The 16,712-nt window shown below is 41.1% G+C and overlaps 2 protein-coding genes across 3 annotated transcripts; one reads left to right on the top strand and one right to left on the bottom strand.

Moving 5' to 3' along the window:
* Positions 1-3,731: 3,731 nt before the first annotated feature.
* Positions 3,732-9,299, bottom strand: LOC137048010 (aurora kinase A- and ninein-interacting protein). Of its 2 annotated transcripts, XM_067425963.1 has the most exons (4): positions 9,018-9,299; positions 6,362-6,488; positions 4,381-4,609; positions 3,732-4,341 (listed from the first exon to the last, which is right to left on the bottom strand). In XM_067425963.1, exons 1-4 carry the CDS (start codon positions 9,108-9,110, stop codon positions 3,864-3,866), a joined length of 927 nt encoding a protein of 308 aa, XP_067282064.1. In that variant the 5' UTR covers positions 9,111-9,299; the 3' UTR covers positions 3,732-3,863. The 2 variants fall into 2 exon arrangements, with proteins under 2 accessions (XP_067282064.1, XP_067282063.1); XM_067425962.1 differs by having other exon boundaries at positions 3,732-4,609.
* A 367-nt stretch (positions 9,300-9,666) lies between these two features.
* vps28 (VPS28 subunit of ESCRT-I) lies at positions 9,667-16,647 on the top strand. The gene is made up of 10 exons (XM_067425964.1): positions 9,667-9,717; positions 10,071-10,116; positions 10,357-10,385; positions 10,477-10,514; positions 11,411-11,500; positions 13,292-13,397; positions 13,488-13,589; positions 13,858-13,911; positions 13,993-14,084; positions 15,922-16,647. Exons 2-10 carry the CDS (start codon positions 10,077-10,079, stop codon positions 16,040-16,042), a joined length of 672 nt encoding a protein of 223 aa, XP_067282065.1. The 5' UTR covers positions 9,667-9,717; positions 10,071-10,076; the 3' UTR covers positions 16,043-16,647.
* The last annotated feature ends 65 nt before the right edge of the window (positions 16,648-16,712 follow it).

Raw genomic sequence — 16,712 nt, 5'->3', positions numbered from 1 at the left:
CAGTGGTAAACACGACATCAGAGCGCGTTCATGTGCAATTTTTACCTCCAAAACTCGCATTTACGATAATTCTGATAGCAGTCTCATGGGCACACACTGCTAATTATACACATTAAACATAGCCTATTAGAACTTTTCTTATCAAGTTGGTGGCTTACACTTATAGAATAGTTTATTATGAGCCTATAGTGCTGGTTTTACAGGGCAAACAAAAGGAACGAGAGACTACAGAGGGATTTTGGAGAGCCCTCAACACAATCCACCTGTCAAACACAGTCACTCACTCACACAAACACACACATTTACGGTCTTCAGAGGTCACTGGTTCTGCAGAACAGCTGAATGGCTTTGAAAGACACACACACGCACGCACGCACGCACGCACGCAAACGCGCACACACACACACACACACACACACACACACACACACACACACACACACACACACACACACACACACACACACACACACACACACACACACACACACACACACTGCCCCTAAACCTACCCATCACAGGAAACATTCTGCATTTTTAATTTATAAAAAAACTCCTCCTGTGTGATTTATAAGCCTTTTGAAAAGTGGGGCCATGGGTAATGTCCTCATATTTCACCCTCTCCTAATACCTGTGTCATACCCATGGCATTATACACATTTGTGTCCTCATATGTCACAAAAACATGCCCCCCCCCCCACACACACACACACACACACACACGCGTAAAAAGGCAGCACACGTCTGAAAACTCTTGTAATTGTATGCCTTTATTTTGATGAATCAGGTCAAATCTACTCGTGTGTGTGTGTGTGTGTGTGTGTGTGTTAGTGTTTGACTCTGAGACGCTGATTTTCATCCAGGATCATAAAGCCTGTCGAGCTGTTTGAATGATGCTTTGAGGGGCGTTTTACGTAACAGGTGGGAACTGTCGAAATGTCAGAGCAGAGCGACAAAGCACTGGCAGCTGTAACAGCACACACACCTCTCACACACACACACACACGTTTGTTTTTGTGAATTGTGGGGACTCTCCATATAGTTGTTTTTTATACCGTACAAACCGTATTTTTTTTCTCCTTACACTGCCCCTGCTGTGTGTGTGTGATGGTATGCCCCTAAACCTATCTATCCACCCATCACACACACACACACACAATGCCCCTGCCTGCCCATCACACACACACCATTATTAAACACTCTCACACAAAATGAACCCACACTTATACTCGCACACACATTCACATTAAACACTCACACACACGCAAACTGAACACACGCTCATACATACACATTGAACACACACACACACACACACACACACTCATGCACACTGAACACACATACACATTAAACACTCATGCACACACACACACACACAAAACTGAACACACTCATACACACACACAAAAACTGAACACGCACTCATATATACATATTGAAAACACACACACACACACACACACACACACACACACACACACACACACACACACACACACACACACACACACACACACACACACACACACACACACACACACACACACACACACACACACACACACACACACATTTAACACTCTCTCACTCTCACACACAAACTGAACACGCACTAAAACACACATACACACTTAACACTCACACACACACTAATACTAAACTTATATTTATTAATGTGACATTCAAAATATTCCAAATATATAGTGTCCTCTGCTGGCAAACCGGAGTCATTACAACATTTAATTACCTTTGCCTTTATTTGGAAGTAATTTCCCTAATTACGCCTTAAAAAATAGTTTTTACACTATCACATATTATCACATAAAGCTCCGACATGTAAAGCTTGTGTTTTAGTGTCAGATCTCGTGTGTTTAGTGCTTGATGACCATGAAACTAACAAACAGAACACACTCATACTCAAACACACACAATGAATACACGCTCACATAGATACACATTGGACATTCTCTCTCTCCACACACACACACACACACACACACACACACACACACACACACACACACACACACACACACACACACACACACACACACACACACACACACACACACACACACACACACACACACACACACACGTTTGTTTTTGTGACATGGGGACTCTCCATAGGCGTAATGTTTTTTATACCGTACAAACCGTATTTTCTATCCCCCTACACTGCCCATAAACCTACCCATCACACACACACTGCCCTACCCATCACACACACTCACACTGTCCTACCCCTAAACCTACCCATCACACACTCACACACTGTCCTGCCCCTAAACCTACCCATCACACACTCACACACTGTCCTGCCCCTAAACCTACCCATCACACACACTCACACTGTCCTGCCCCTAAACCTACCCATCACACTCACACTGTCCTGCCCCTAAACCTACCCATCACACACACACTGCCCTGCCTCTAAACCTACCCATCACACACACACACACACTGCCCTACCCCTAAACCTACCCATCACACACACACTGCCCTACCCCTAAACCTACCCATCACACACACACTCACACACTGTCCAGCCCCTAAACCTACCCGTCACACACACTCACACACTTTCCTGCCCCTAAACCTACCCATCACACACACTCACACTGTCCTGCCCCTAAACCTACCTATCACACACACTCACACACTGTCCTGCCCCTAAACCTACCTATCACACACACTCACACACTGTCCTGCCCCTAAACCTACCCATCACACACTGCCCTACCCCTAAACCTACCCATCACACACACACTCACACACTGTCCAGCCCCTAAACCTACCCGTCACACACACTCACACACTTTCCTGCCCCTAAACCTACCCATCACACACACTCACACTGTCCTGCCCCTAAACCTACCCATCACACACTGCCCTACCCCTAAACCTACCCATCACACACACTCACACACTGCCCTACCCCTAAACCTACCTATCACACACACTCACACACTGTCCTGCCCCTAAACCTACCCATCACACACACTCACACTGTCCTGCCCCTAAACCTACCCATCACAAGCACACACACACTCTGCCCTACCCCTAAACCTACCCATCACACACACTCACACACTGTCCTGCCCCTAAACCTACCCATCACACACACACACACACACACAAACACACACAAGCACTGCCCTACCCCTAAACCTACCCATCACACACACTCACACACTGTCCTGCCCCTAAACCTACCCATCACACACACACACACGCACTGCCCTACCCCTAAACCTACCCATCACACACACTCACACACTGTCCTGCCCCTAAACCTACCCATTACACACTCACACATTGCCCTACCCCTAAACCTACCCATCACACACACACACACACGCACTGCCCTACCCCTAAACCTACCCATCACACACACTCACACACTGTCCTGCCCCTAAACCTACCCATCACACACACTCACACACTGTCCTGTTCCTAAACCTACCCATTACACACACACACACACACACACACACACACACACACACACACACACACACACACACACACACACACACACACACACACACACACACACACACACACACGCACTGCCCTACCCCTAAACCTACCCATTACACACACTCACACACTGCCCTACCCCTAAACCTACCCATCACACACACATGCACATGCACTCAAAATAGAAGTATAGAATATTCCAAATATATAGTGTCCTCTGCTGGCAAACAGGAGTCATAACAACATTTAATTACCTTTGCCTTTATTTGGAAGTAATTTCCCTAATTACGCCTTAAAAATAGTTTTTACACTATCACATATTATCACATAAAGCTCCGACAGGTGAAGCTTGTGTTTTAGTGTCAGATCTCGTGTGTTTAGTGCTTGATGACCATGTTTCCCTCCGAGTCCTGAGTGAAGAGCATCTCCTCGTCCTCCTCCTCCGTCACTGAAGCGGCGTCAGACTGGCTCCTGCCCTCCCGGTCCCGGTGAGCGATCACACACAACCCCTCCGAGTCCTGCGTGAACAAACCCGCCAGAGTTTCGCTTGCGTTGGGGAGTGTGTGTCTCTCCGTCAGCCTGGACACGAGTCGGCGTTTAAAAGGCGACGGAGGAGTGTTTTGAATTGGCGATGCGGGACAGCGGTTCTCTTTTCCCGTCCGCTTCCCGGGCGACGCGTTCGTTTTCCGCCGAGGGGTGGCGCTCGATCTCCCGCGGTGTTCATTGACAGACCGAGAGACCAATACCGTGAGTTTCTGATCTCGTGCCTCATGTTTGTCCGCGTCTTTAGGAGATGGAGGCGCTTCCCGTGACGCCCCGTGGAGGAAAGTGTGTGTTAGATTCGGATACTCTTCTTTATTCCAGCGTTCTTGGGTCTCGAACTCTTGTTGGTCTGTGTGATGGGCGACGGGTTTCCTCTTTTCCGGTGGCTCGTCTTCCTCTCCGCGTATTAAACGGAGGAAGCGCTGCTCTTTTCCGTCCGTGTCCTTCGGTCTTTCCCAATCCGCGTCCCAGTTTTGCAGGTGCAGCTCAGGTGTGTGACAGCTGGAGTCGATAGTCAGGTGATGTTTACGTTTGGAGCCGGTGTGTGTCATCTCGGTGTGTGTCTCGCTTCGGTTCGGGTCTGGGCACAGACATACCAGTCAGAAGATCATGGGGATTAAGCTTAAACTGTTTATCATCACAATAAAGGTGTGTGTGTGTTTTCTTTTAGTATCATTGCGATACTATTACAGTGTTTTGTTAATATTTTTAATTATGGTAAGTCTAAGTATTTAGTTAACTATAATAAACCTGGTGTACACATACACTGAACACACACGCACACACACACACACACATACATACACTGAACACAAACACACTGATGCACACACAAACTGAACACAACCACATACACACAATGAACACAGACTGATGCACACACAAACTGTATACACACATACACTGAACAAACACACTGAACACACACACACAAACATACACTGAACACACACACATGCACAGATAAACTGAAAACATACACACACTGAACACACTCATACACACACAAACTGAACATACACACATACACTGAACACACTTGCGCACACACACACAAACTGAACATACACACATTCACTGAGCACACACAAACTAAACACACTCATGCACACACCAACTGAAAATACACACATTGACCGAGCACACACAAACTGAACACATGCTCATGCACACACCAACTGAAAATACACACATTGACCGAGCACACACCAACTGAACACACGCTCATGCACACACCAACTGAACACACGCTCATGCACACACCAACTGAACACACGCTCATGCACACACCAACTGAACACACGCTCATGCACACACCAACTGAACACACGCTCATGCACACACCAACTGAACACACGCTCATGCACACACCAACTGAACACACCAACTGAACACACGCTCATGCACACACCAACTGAACACACGCTCATGCACACACCAACTGAACACGCTCATGCACACATAAACTGAACACACGCTCATGCACACATAAACTGAACACACGCTCATGCACACATAAACTGAACACACGCTCATGCACACACAAACTGAACACACGCTCATGCACACACAAACTGAACATACACACAAACACCCTAATGCACGCACACACCAACTGAACACACGCTCATGCACACACAAACTGAACACACACTCATGCACACACAAACTGAACACACACTCATGCACACACAAACTGAACATTCACACACACAAACTGAACATACACACATTCACGGAGCACACACAAACTGAACACACTCATGCACACATAAACTGAACACACACTCATGCACATACAAACTGACAACACACTCATGCACACACAAACTGAACATTCACACAAACACCCTCATGCACACACCAACTGAACACACACATACACACACACTGAACACACACACAAACTGAACACGCTCATGCACACACAAACTGAACACACTCATGCACACATAAACTGAAAACACACTCATGCACACACAAACTGAAAACACACTCATGCACACACAAACTGAACACACACTCATGCACACACAAACTGAACACACACTCATGCACACACAAACTGAACATACACACAAACACCCTAATGCACGCACACACCAACTGAACACACACACTGAACAGTATACAGTGAACTATACAGTAAAAAACATTTTTGCTATGTCAAAATCATTTCTCATTAAGTATGTACTAAAATAACTAAAACAGAAATAAAGGTTACACTTTATTCCAATGTGTCCTAGTTACAGTCCAATTATACATTTATATTAAAGATGACCATTTAGTAACACATAATCTGATAGAGTATGAAGCAGGTCTGGAGTCTCACCGGTGGGTTTGGGAGTGAAGAAGGATGAGATGGAGCTCTGTCGGGTCACAGGCATGTTGAGTCGGGTCTGAGTGAAGCTGAATAACACCGACACACTCGATCTGGATATAATGGGACGGGTCCGATTCTGAAAACATCCAAACATCACATCTGAAAACACTTAACAACATGTACTTAAAGGGTTAGTTCGCCAACAATGAAATGTCTGTCATTAACTCCTCTCCCTAATGTCGCTCCACACCCGTAAGACCTCCGTTCATCTTCACACACAGTTTAAGATATTTTATATTTAGTCTGAGAGCGTCTGCAAGTGTATGCACACTATACTGTCCATGTCCAGAAAGAGAATAAAAACATCATCACAGTAGTCCATATGAGACATCAGTGGGTTAATTAGAGTCTCTTGAAGCATCCAAAATACATTTGGGTCCAAAAATAACAAAAACTACGACTTTATTCAGCATTGTCTTCTCTTCCGCGTTTGTTTTCAATCCTCAAATAAAGATTTAAATGGTTAATTCAATTGGTAATTCGGATCACCAATGTCACCTGATTTCAGCAGTTTGACACGCGATCTGAATCGATTCGCTGATTCATAACCGTTCGAATCTTTATTTGAGGGTTGAACACAAACGCGGAAGAGAAGACAATGCTGAATAAAGTCGTAGTTTTTGTTATTTTTGGACCCAAATGTATTTTGGATGCTTCAAGAGACTCTAATTAACCCACTGATGTCTCATATGGACTACTGTGATGATGTTTTTATTCCCTTTCTGGACATGGACAGTATAGTGTGCATACACTTGCATACGCTCTCGGACTAAGTATAAAATATCTTAAACTGTGTGTGAAGATGAACGGAGGTCTTACGGGTGTGGAACGACATTAGGCAAGGCAAGTTTATTTGTATAGCACATTTCATACCCAATGGCAATTCAAAGTGCTTTACATAGAAATGAATTAAAACAGTGGTAACAAATGCATGAGAAAAAAAAAAGAGTACCATATGGACGAATAAAAAATTTAAAACAAGCATAGTTAAAACAGTTGTAAAGATAATAATAATTTTAAAAATATATATAATAATTTAAAAAATAAATAAGATAAAATGGTCAGATCCACAATAATGGTCTGATATAAAAATAAAACATTCTTCAGTTTACAGCCTACATACATGTACCATCTTTATTAGAACACCTCTCATTCATTTCTTTCTCAAACACGTTCATAACATCCATTTTGATCACTATTCCCTGATTTTTACTCAGGAACCTTCTTGTTAAACCCATTCTCACTCATCATACCCTACACAGATTTACACATACTCAAACCTTATTGTCAAACTTACTATTTCCATCAAACCCAGTTTTCACTCATCATATTTAACTCAAAAGAACATATAAAATAAACAATAACCAGAGATAAGAACAAAGGTAAACTAAAACAATTATGAAAAGAATAAAGAGATAAGATAGGGTGCAATCAGTCGGACATACAGTGCTCAGAGCTCATTCAGTAAACGCACAGCTGAACAGATGTGTTTTGAGTCTGGATTTGAATGTGGCTACTGTTGGAGCACATCTGATCTGTTCAGGAAGCCGGTTCCAACTGCGGCTGGCATAATAGCTAAAGGCAGACTCTCCTTGCTTTGAGTGAACTCTTGGTATTTCTAACTGACTTGATCCTGCTGATCTGAGTGATCTGTTGGGTTTGTATTTAATCAGCATATCTGCGATGTATTGGGGTCCTAGCTCATTGAGTGATTTATAAACAAGTAATAGTACTTTAAAGTCGATCCTAAATGTAACTGGAAGCCAGTGTAAAGACCTGAGGACTGGTGTGATATGGTCATATTTTCTGGTTCTGCTCACAATCCTGGCAGCAGCGTTCTGTATGAGCTGCAGCTGTCTAATGGTCTTTTTGGGAAGGCCAGTGAGAAGGCCGTTACAATAGTCCACCCTACTAGTGATTAAAGCATGAACGAGTTTCTCTAAGTCTTGCCTGGAGACAAAACATCTAATCCTTGCAATATTTTTCAGATGATAGTATGCTGATTTAGTTATTGCTTTGACATGACTACTGAAACTCAGGTCGGACTGTAAAATCACTCCAAGATTCCTGACTTGATTTTTTGTTATCAGGCCTTTAGCCTCAAGATACGCGTTCACCTTGAGAATAGTGATTTCGGTTTTATCTTTGTTTAACTGAAGATAGTTTCGGCACATCCAGTGGTTAACTTCATCAATGCATTTGCACAGGGAGTCAATGGGGCTGTAGTCATTAGGTGATAGTGTTTGACATTGATATTAATGACATTAGGGTCATTAATATCAATGAATCATTAATTACATCAATTTCAATTATGGGTGAACTAACCCTTTAAATATAGATATTTTTTTCTTATAAAGACAAAAGCTGATGATACACAGGGAAACTTTTTGAGCAATGTTGCCTAAAGATGTTGCTTAGGCACTTTCCCATTGGGAATGGGCAACAGACTTCAATCTGAATATCCAAAGAGAAATGTGTTGCCCATTCCCAATGGAAAAAAGCTCAATAAGTTGCCCTGTGTATCATCATCTACAGGAAATAGGCTACGTTAAATTAAATTGCAATAGGCTAGATGCGATATAACAGAATATATTTGATTATTTACCTGTTTCTTCTGTTTTAACTCTTTTGTGTCGAGCCATATCCCACACTCCTCTTCTTTATCGGGTTTCACTTTAGTGCTCCTGCTGGATTTCATTCTGTGTTTACAAACCAGACGCGTTTATAATGGAAACAAGCGATCTCTTAATGAACTACGGTGATGTTTAAAACGTCATATTTTAGTTATTTTTTGTAGATAAAGCTTCTTGAGAGTCTCTGTTTACCAGTCATTCCCGCGCGCGCATTCAAATGGACGCTCGGGTTGCCAAGTATTCTCGCGAAACACTGACATTTACGTTTTTTTTTTTATTACTATAAAATAAATAGTCATAATAATGAAGAAGATTGTCTTCCGGAGCTGTATAGTGTAATATATAAAACAGTTATTTTACTATAAAGTAGTCATGTCATAACTAATTGCGGTATATTTACTGAATTACGTGAATTATTGAGTGGAATTATGAAAAGGGCTTGGCAACCGTGGACTATGTAACGAGCGCATATTAAATATTACCGTTTTTCGAGTGTTAAATTAATTAAATTATTATTCCTATTACTTTCGAGTTGAGATTAAATATACTGTATATATTCTACAAAGGCATATTTTTGCACTGAAGGAAAATAAATAATACAGGATGTTACGAAATCATCCGGCGACGTCACGTGACGCGTCTGTTCGCAACAGTGGTGACGTCAATAAAAGGGTGAGTGAGTTAGTTTTTTCCTGGTCCGTTTTTTTCTGTTAAAAAGCCCATTGTTTTACTAAAACGTTAGTCCATAATCACATTAAAGTGATGTGATTATATAAGATGTGAATTAGTGAGAGGCATCAACGTGTCCTGTATACTTTTAGCCGAATGAAAGCTAAATCTTAGCTAGCTGTGTAAGCTAGCATCGCTCAGGAAATAAACAAAACAACATCAGCTGTGTTATTATGTACTCCAGTCTGATTCAACATTTGTCTTGAGTCAAACAGCTCGTTATATGTCTAAAATCACATATGTTAGTATATAAGAATTGTATTTCCAGTCTGATTGTCTCTTCTATTGTTTTGTAGTTCATCATGTTTCATGGAATACCTGCTTCTGGAGTGATAGGAGGAGGTGAGTGAGAGGAAATTAGTCTCTAAATCAATCATATTCATATATTCCTTTTTATATTTGTGACCCTGGAGCACAAAACCAGTCATAAGGGTAATTTTTTCTCAATATTTGAGATTTATCCATGTGGGGTTTGTTAGGATAGGACAATATTTGAAAAGCTGGAATCTGAGTACAAAAAAAATCAAATTTTCACATCATATTGTATATCTCTGTCTTCCCTCTCTGCTTTAACTTAACCAGCGCCGGCCAACAAGCCAGAACTGTATGAGGTAAGACATATTACATTGTGTACCATTTGTAATAATTCACTCACCGTCATGATTATTCTTTTTTTAAATGTCTGTATTTGTCTTTTTACAGGAAGTGAAATTGTACAAAAATGCCAGAGAAAGGGAAAAGTAAGTTAACTGACATATTGTTCATTGGGGCTACACATTTATTTATTTGTTTGTCTTCAGTGGCGGCTGGTACTAAACATTTTTTAGGGAGTGGGGGTGCAAACAAACAAACTGAGTTAGTAATGCAGAACTGAATGTAAGCTATTTGTGAAATGCTCCAACGCTCTCCATTGACTTTGTATTACGTAAAGCGCTTCCTTGACTTTTCTGACTTATAACAAAATACAGAACAATGTCTAAAAGCTGAAATGTGACAAGGTGTACAGCAAACAAACTACAAAACACAGAAGGACGTTTGTATAAGCTGTCAACCCAAAAAAACAAGCATTTAAGGAGACAAAAGTGAAAACGGCAATAAGACGTGAAGCTTCAGCAAAAGAATGGGTTAATTTTGGGATCCTGACACTCAGTTTGCCTACGTGAGCAGTAAACATTCTGTCTCTGTTATGTCAAATATCCAATTGTCAGTTTTGTATATTATATTCCCTGTCTCTGATCACGTTCCCCTCCAGTGGGCGTAGTTCTCAGTGTAATATAACATGTCACGCTCTGTCTCAATTGCCTGTATCCACTTTTGTGTTCTTAAATGCTTTTTTGGGTCAACAGCTTATAAAAACTGGGGTTTTGGTTCTGGGTTTTTTAGCTCGCATATCAGCTTGTCAGAAAAGACAAGGAGGATGCTTCATGCAATACAAAGTCAATGGAGATGGTTTGATTGCCCCCCTATATTTGCATTTAAATGGACATTTCAAAAATTACAATTCTGTCATCATTTACTCTCCCTCAAGTTATTCCAAACCTGTATACATTTCTTTGTTCTGCTGAACACAAAAATAATATCGTTGTTTGTGTTTAATTTTTTATTTATTTTAATTTTTTCTTCTTCATTTTTAAAGGTATGACAACATGGCCGAGTTGTTTGCTGTGGTCAAAACCCTCCAGGCCCTGGAAAAAGCCTACATTAAGGACTGCGTGACTCCAAACGAGTGAGTGCAAAATGTCATGATTTAAGCTATGACAAATTTTTAGGGTTGATGGTTTCATATTAAAAATAACCTGCTCTGTCATTTCTGGCAGTATCCTGTTTGCTCCACGATGTGTTTTTCACTGCATAAGAACGTGTGTGTGTGTGTGTGTGTGTGTGTGTGTGTGTGTGTGTGTGTGAGAGAGAGAGAGAGAGAGAGAGAGAGAGAGAGAGAGAGAGAGAGAGAGAGAGAGAGAGAGAGAGAGAGAGAGAGAGAGAGAGAGAGAGAGAGAGAGAGAGAGAGAGAGAGAGAGAGAGAGAGAGAGAGAGAGAGAGAGAGAGAGAGAGAGAGCGAGCGCAGCGAGCGAGCACAGCTTTTCGGACATAGCAACAGTAACTAACGGGGGGGGCGGGTCTTTGCGAACAGTCAAATATGTCTGCACAGATTCAACAGAAAGCTGATTGGTTGAAAGTGACTTGTGCGAGTTATAGGGCTTTCAAAATTGCTAAAAAATGACGTTCGAATATTCCCTCTAAAACAAACACGAATATTCAAACTATTCGAACATCTGGGTGTGAATTTTGTCAATGAAAAATTGACAAACGTCAATAACAGGACAAATTAATACAAAGAGACATTATCTACTTGTATAGGTAGTCTATTTAAGTTTATACATATTTGACAATGTATTACTTACTCAAAAACAAGTAGATTGTTATTATAAATTAGATAATTATTATTATATATAATTATTATATATAAATTAACTAATAATAATAATAATTCATTACATTTATATAGCACTTTTCTAGACACCCAAAGCGCTTTACATAGAAGGGGGGAATCTCCTCAACCACCACCAATGTGCAGCATCCACCTGGATGATGCGACGGCAGCCAAATTGCGCCAGAACACCCACCACACCAGCTGATTGGTGGAGAGGAGACCGAGTGATGAAGCCAATCAGGAGAGGGGGATGATTAGGAGGCCATGATGGACAGCGGCCACTGGGCAAATTTGGCCAGGATGCCGGGGTTACACCCCTACTCTTTATTGAAGGAGTATCTTGGGATTTTTAATGACCACAGAGAGTCGGGACCTCGGTTTAACGTCTCATCCGAAGGACGGTGCTCTTTGTCAGTATAGTGTCCCCATCACTATACTGGGGTGTTAGGACCCACAAAGACCACAGGGTGAGCACCCCTGCTGGCCTCACTAACACCTCTACCAGCAGCTCCTGGTTTTCCCAGTTGGTCTCCCATCCAGGTACTGACCAGGCTCAGCCCTGCTTAGTTTCAGTGGGAAACCAGTCTTGGGCTACAGGGTGATAGAGCTGCTGGAGATGTTTATGGATGAAAACACCTCTACTGTACCGGGCACACTCACACAAACACATTCATCTAACTTTCAGGTGATTTGAGTGCTTAATTTGCTTGGGCTACAGGGGGATATGGCTGCTGGTATCATAACTGCATCTATCTATTCATCTATCCATCATAAAAGGTATCCATCCAACATAAATGTGCATCTATCTATTCATCTATCATCATACAACGGTATCTATCAATTCGGTAATCAATCCCGGGACGTGGTTGCTTTCACACAGAAGTCGACCCGGCAATGCTCCGGGAATATTGCGGGGTCCGACGTGGAGTGTGAAAGGGGCTCTAGTGAGTTATGCTTTACACATCGCTGCACTATAGACCTACCCACAATACACCTTTTTTCACCTGTCACTTTTTGCTCATGTACCCCAAATTTATTGATGCAGTCTCCAGTCATATATTATAAACATTTGCTTTGTTTTTGCAGATACACAGGAGCTTGCTCAAGATTGCTTGTCCAGTACAAGGCTGCTTTCAAACAAGTCCAGGGATCAGATGTGGGCTCCATAGATGACTTTTGTCGGAAATACAGGGTATACTTTATTTTACTAAATGCTTTGGTCCAGTGCACTACATATCAAGAATTAGCTTTTTAATATTCCTCCCTTCTGTGTCTCTGGCAGCTGGACTGTCCACTGGCTATGGAGAGGATCAAAGAGGATCGACCAATCACCATTAAGGATGACAAGGGCAACCTGAACCGCTGCATTGCAGACATTGTTTCTGTATGTATCTTGAACTCTTAATGCAGCCTGTAATGAATAGCTTTTCTTGAGCCCATGCCAGTGTTTATCGATTGAGCTCAGAGGTTTCCTTCTTGTTCCAGCAGCTGCATTAAGTAGATTTATTTTCTCAGACTTTCAAGAAATAATGCCAAATGTAGTTTGTCACAGTAGAGTATGTGGTGCATTGAGTTCCTGCTAAAATAAATACAGTGCAAAATGCAAGATCTGCTCGTATACCATTTTAACCTTTGTGTTTTCTCCCATGCAGCTCTTCATCACAGTGATGGACAAACTCCGACTTGAGATTCGTGCCATGGATGAGGTAGTCATTTCACATCAGCTTAGTTAGATTAACACAATGTTAAAAAGTGCCCCTGATTTTAAGCTTAATATTGTTTTATAGATCCAGCCTGACCTGAGGGAGCTCATGGAGACCATGAACAGAATGAGCAACATGCCTCCAGATTCAGAGGCCAAAGACAAAGTCAACCTCTGGTGAGCTTAGATTCATTTCAGGGAAAGACATTAAAGGATTAGTTAACTTTTAAATCAACTTTTCCTGATAATTTCCTCACCCCCATGTCATCCAAGATGTCCATGTCTTTCTTTCTTCAGTGGAAAAGAAATTAAGATTTTTGATGAAACCATTCCAGGATTTTTCTCCATATAATGGACTTCAATGGGCCCCAAACGGCTCAAGGTCCAAATTACAGTTTCTTTGAACCTTCAAAGGGCTTTAAACGACAGCAGACGATGAATAAGGGTCTTATCTAGCCAAACCATCGCTCATTTATACAAAAAATATCAAATAAAAGGCTGAACAGTTTCTGATATTTTCAGTGTGTGTGCGTGATATAATCAGAGCTGCTAACATGAGCTCTTGAAGCTCCGCCCTCTTCCTGAAAGGGGGCGGGGAGCAGCAGCTCATTAGCATTTAAAGGGACATACAAATTGTATTGCATGTTTTTGCTCTCCCTCAAAAAGTGACAATTTTAACATGCTATAAAAAATGATCTGTGGGATGTTTGAGCTAAACCTTCACACACACACTCAGGACATCAGAGACTTATTTTACATCTTATAAATGTGCATTATAGGACTCCTTTAAGCATAATCAGATTAAGCACGTGCATGTAAACGCACTCAAAGTCTTGTAAACACGGTTTACCTGCATTGTCGGGTTATTGGTTTACGGATTGGTTACCGGATAGCAGGTTATATCAATAAGCTGAGTTATTATCAAGTTCAAAGTTTATTGCCATTTGCAAAGGTACGTTTCAGTACAGGTACATTGGAATACTTATGCGTTTCTCAAAGTCAAGTTCTAAATAAAAAATAATGAATAAACAAATAATATATATATATATATTAAAGCTGCAACTAACGATTATTTTTTCTTTCGACTAATCTAACGATTATTTTTATTACAATAAATAATTAATCTAATGTTCTTTTTTGTAATTAGCTCATGAATCCTTTGGATAACTTCACAAAAAAAAATATAAATACAACTTCTAATATAATATTTCAACCTTTATTCATTTTCAATAAATGTGGTTGAAGTTTTTACAGTATAAAATAATAAAGAGGCAAAGAAAATTATTTTACTATGGTAAATATGAGTTTATGATAGCGTTTATAATTAAACCACAGTAGTCATAAATGTACAGTTGTCTGAGACGTCATGAAATGTTCTTTAGCATCACAAACCATAAAATGTAGTCAGGGTTCTGCTATGGTTTAGCATGGTTTACAGATATCTGGAGCTGATTCGGGGTAGCGCGGTGGTTTGTGACTGTTGTCTCGCGGCGCGCTGTCTTTTAAGGGGCCGTTCACATATCACGTCTATTGCGCGCTCAAGTTCATTATTTCCAATGTAGGCGCGCAATAAGCGCTCTCATAATGGAAGCGACGCGCTCGTTTTTTCCAGGCGTGTCCGCAGCACATCGAGTTAAAAACATCTCAACTTTTCAGAATGCCGCAAGCACAAGAATATCAGACCTGAACCAGGAAGTTGGTCACCAGATCACACGGAAACCAGTTAAACCGTAACACCGGAGAGCGCCGAGATGTTTTCCTCTGAGGTGCTCGCGCATCGCAGTTGTGCTGCCGTGGTACACCATATCGGTTTTGCAAAGGGAACAATTTTATTTGTCCTCTGTTTAAAGTATTCCCATACTTTTGATAACCGTGGTCTCTGTTTTTGTGATAGAATGCAACTTTCTCCATTCCCTGTATGCCATTACGCGAGATGTATACAAACAGTGTGACGCGGTGTTTTATTAAATTATGTACATGCTCACAGTCTTGTTCTTCTTCTTTTTCCTCACAGGTTAACCACACTAAGCAGCATGTCTGCCTCCGATGAGCTGGATGACTCTCAGGTTCGCCAGATGCTGTTTGACCTGGAGTCCGCCTACAACGCCTTTAATCGCTTTTTGCACTCGTCTTAAACGCTCCTTCCCTCTCTCATCGCTTCTTCACCAGCTTTTAATCAAACCTTTGTTTCCCTATTTTTCCCATGTCTCTTAAACATAGGAACCTCACAAGGCTTACATTGTTCTCTAACACAATTAGGATTATATTGTTCACATTATTTTGTAGTATTTGTCGCATATCCCCCTATTGCATCTCAGATGGCTGAGTATATATGGAAAATATGCTGGCCTCCTTTAATACATGTGTTATATGACATATGAATTGATTGTTTATGGATCTCTTAATATATTATAGAGCCAGGTTTGATCCTGCATTCTCAGTACTGCATTTTATTTTAAATGTATAGTCATTTTTCCCAGTTTCACATTTACTTTCTTTGTTACAATTGATTTTTTTCTGTATTTAAATGAGACTATTTTAAATGCACTCATTCATTTACAGTACTCTAACATGTGTTGGTTATCTTGACTTTTATAACAGAGCTTGATTAAGAATTTGGTGTTCTCTTTCCTTGGCATGGTGTTGGTCTAGTTCACTTGATTATGTGATAAGTCATATTTATTAAATGACCGTTGTAAATAAAATAGTTTTGAAATAAACCACATAACTTTCAAAAACAGTTTGCCTATTTGTATGTGTACAAATCGTAAAATCAGCCCTACTGTGAGCTACAAGGTTTTTAAT

Source organism: Pseudorasbora parva, chromosome 19, assembly GCF_024679245.1.
Source record: "Pseudorasbora parva isolate DD20220531a chromosome 19, ASM2467924v1, whole genome shotgun sequence".
Lineage (NCBI taxonomy): Eukaryota > Metazoa > Chordata > Actinopteri > Cypriniformes > Gobionidae > Pseudorasbora > Pseudorasbora parva.
Note: the sequence above shows the minus strand (reverse complement) of the source record. Positions and strands in the feature narration are given on the sequence as shown.

Coding starts and splice junctions, on each gene's coding strand:
- LOC137048010 (XM_067425962.1), bottom strand. CDS start 9,110: ATGAAATCCAGCAGGAGCACTAAAGTGAAACCCGATAAAGAAGAGGAG. Junction 6,489..9,017: donor AGTTAAAACAGAAGAAACAG/GTAAATAATCAA, acceptor GGATGTTTTCAG/AATCGGACCCGTCCCATTAT. Junction 4,610..6,361: donor CTTCACTCCCAAACCCACCG/GTGAGACTCCAG, acceptor GTCTGTGCCCAG/ACCCGAACCGAAGCGAGACA.
- vps28 (XM_067425964.1), top strand. CDS start 10,077: ATGTTTCATGGAATACCTGCTTCTGGAGTGATAGGAGGAG. Junction 10,117..10,356: donor TTCTGGAGTGATAGGAGGAG/GTGAGTGAGAGG, acceptor TAACTTAACCAG/CGCCGGCCAACAAGCCAGAA. Junction 10,386..10,476: donor ACAAGCCAGAACTGTATGAG/GTAAGACATATT, acceptor GTCTTTTTACAG/GAAGTGAAATTGTACAAAAA.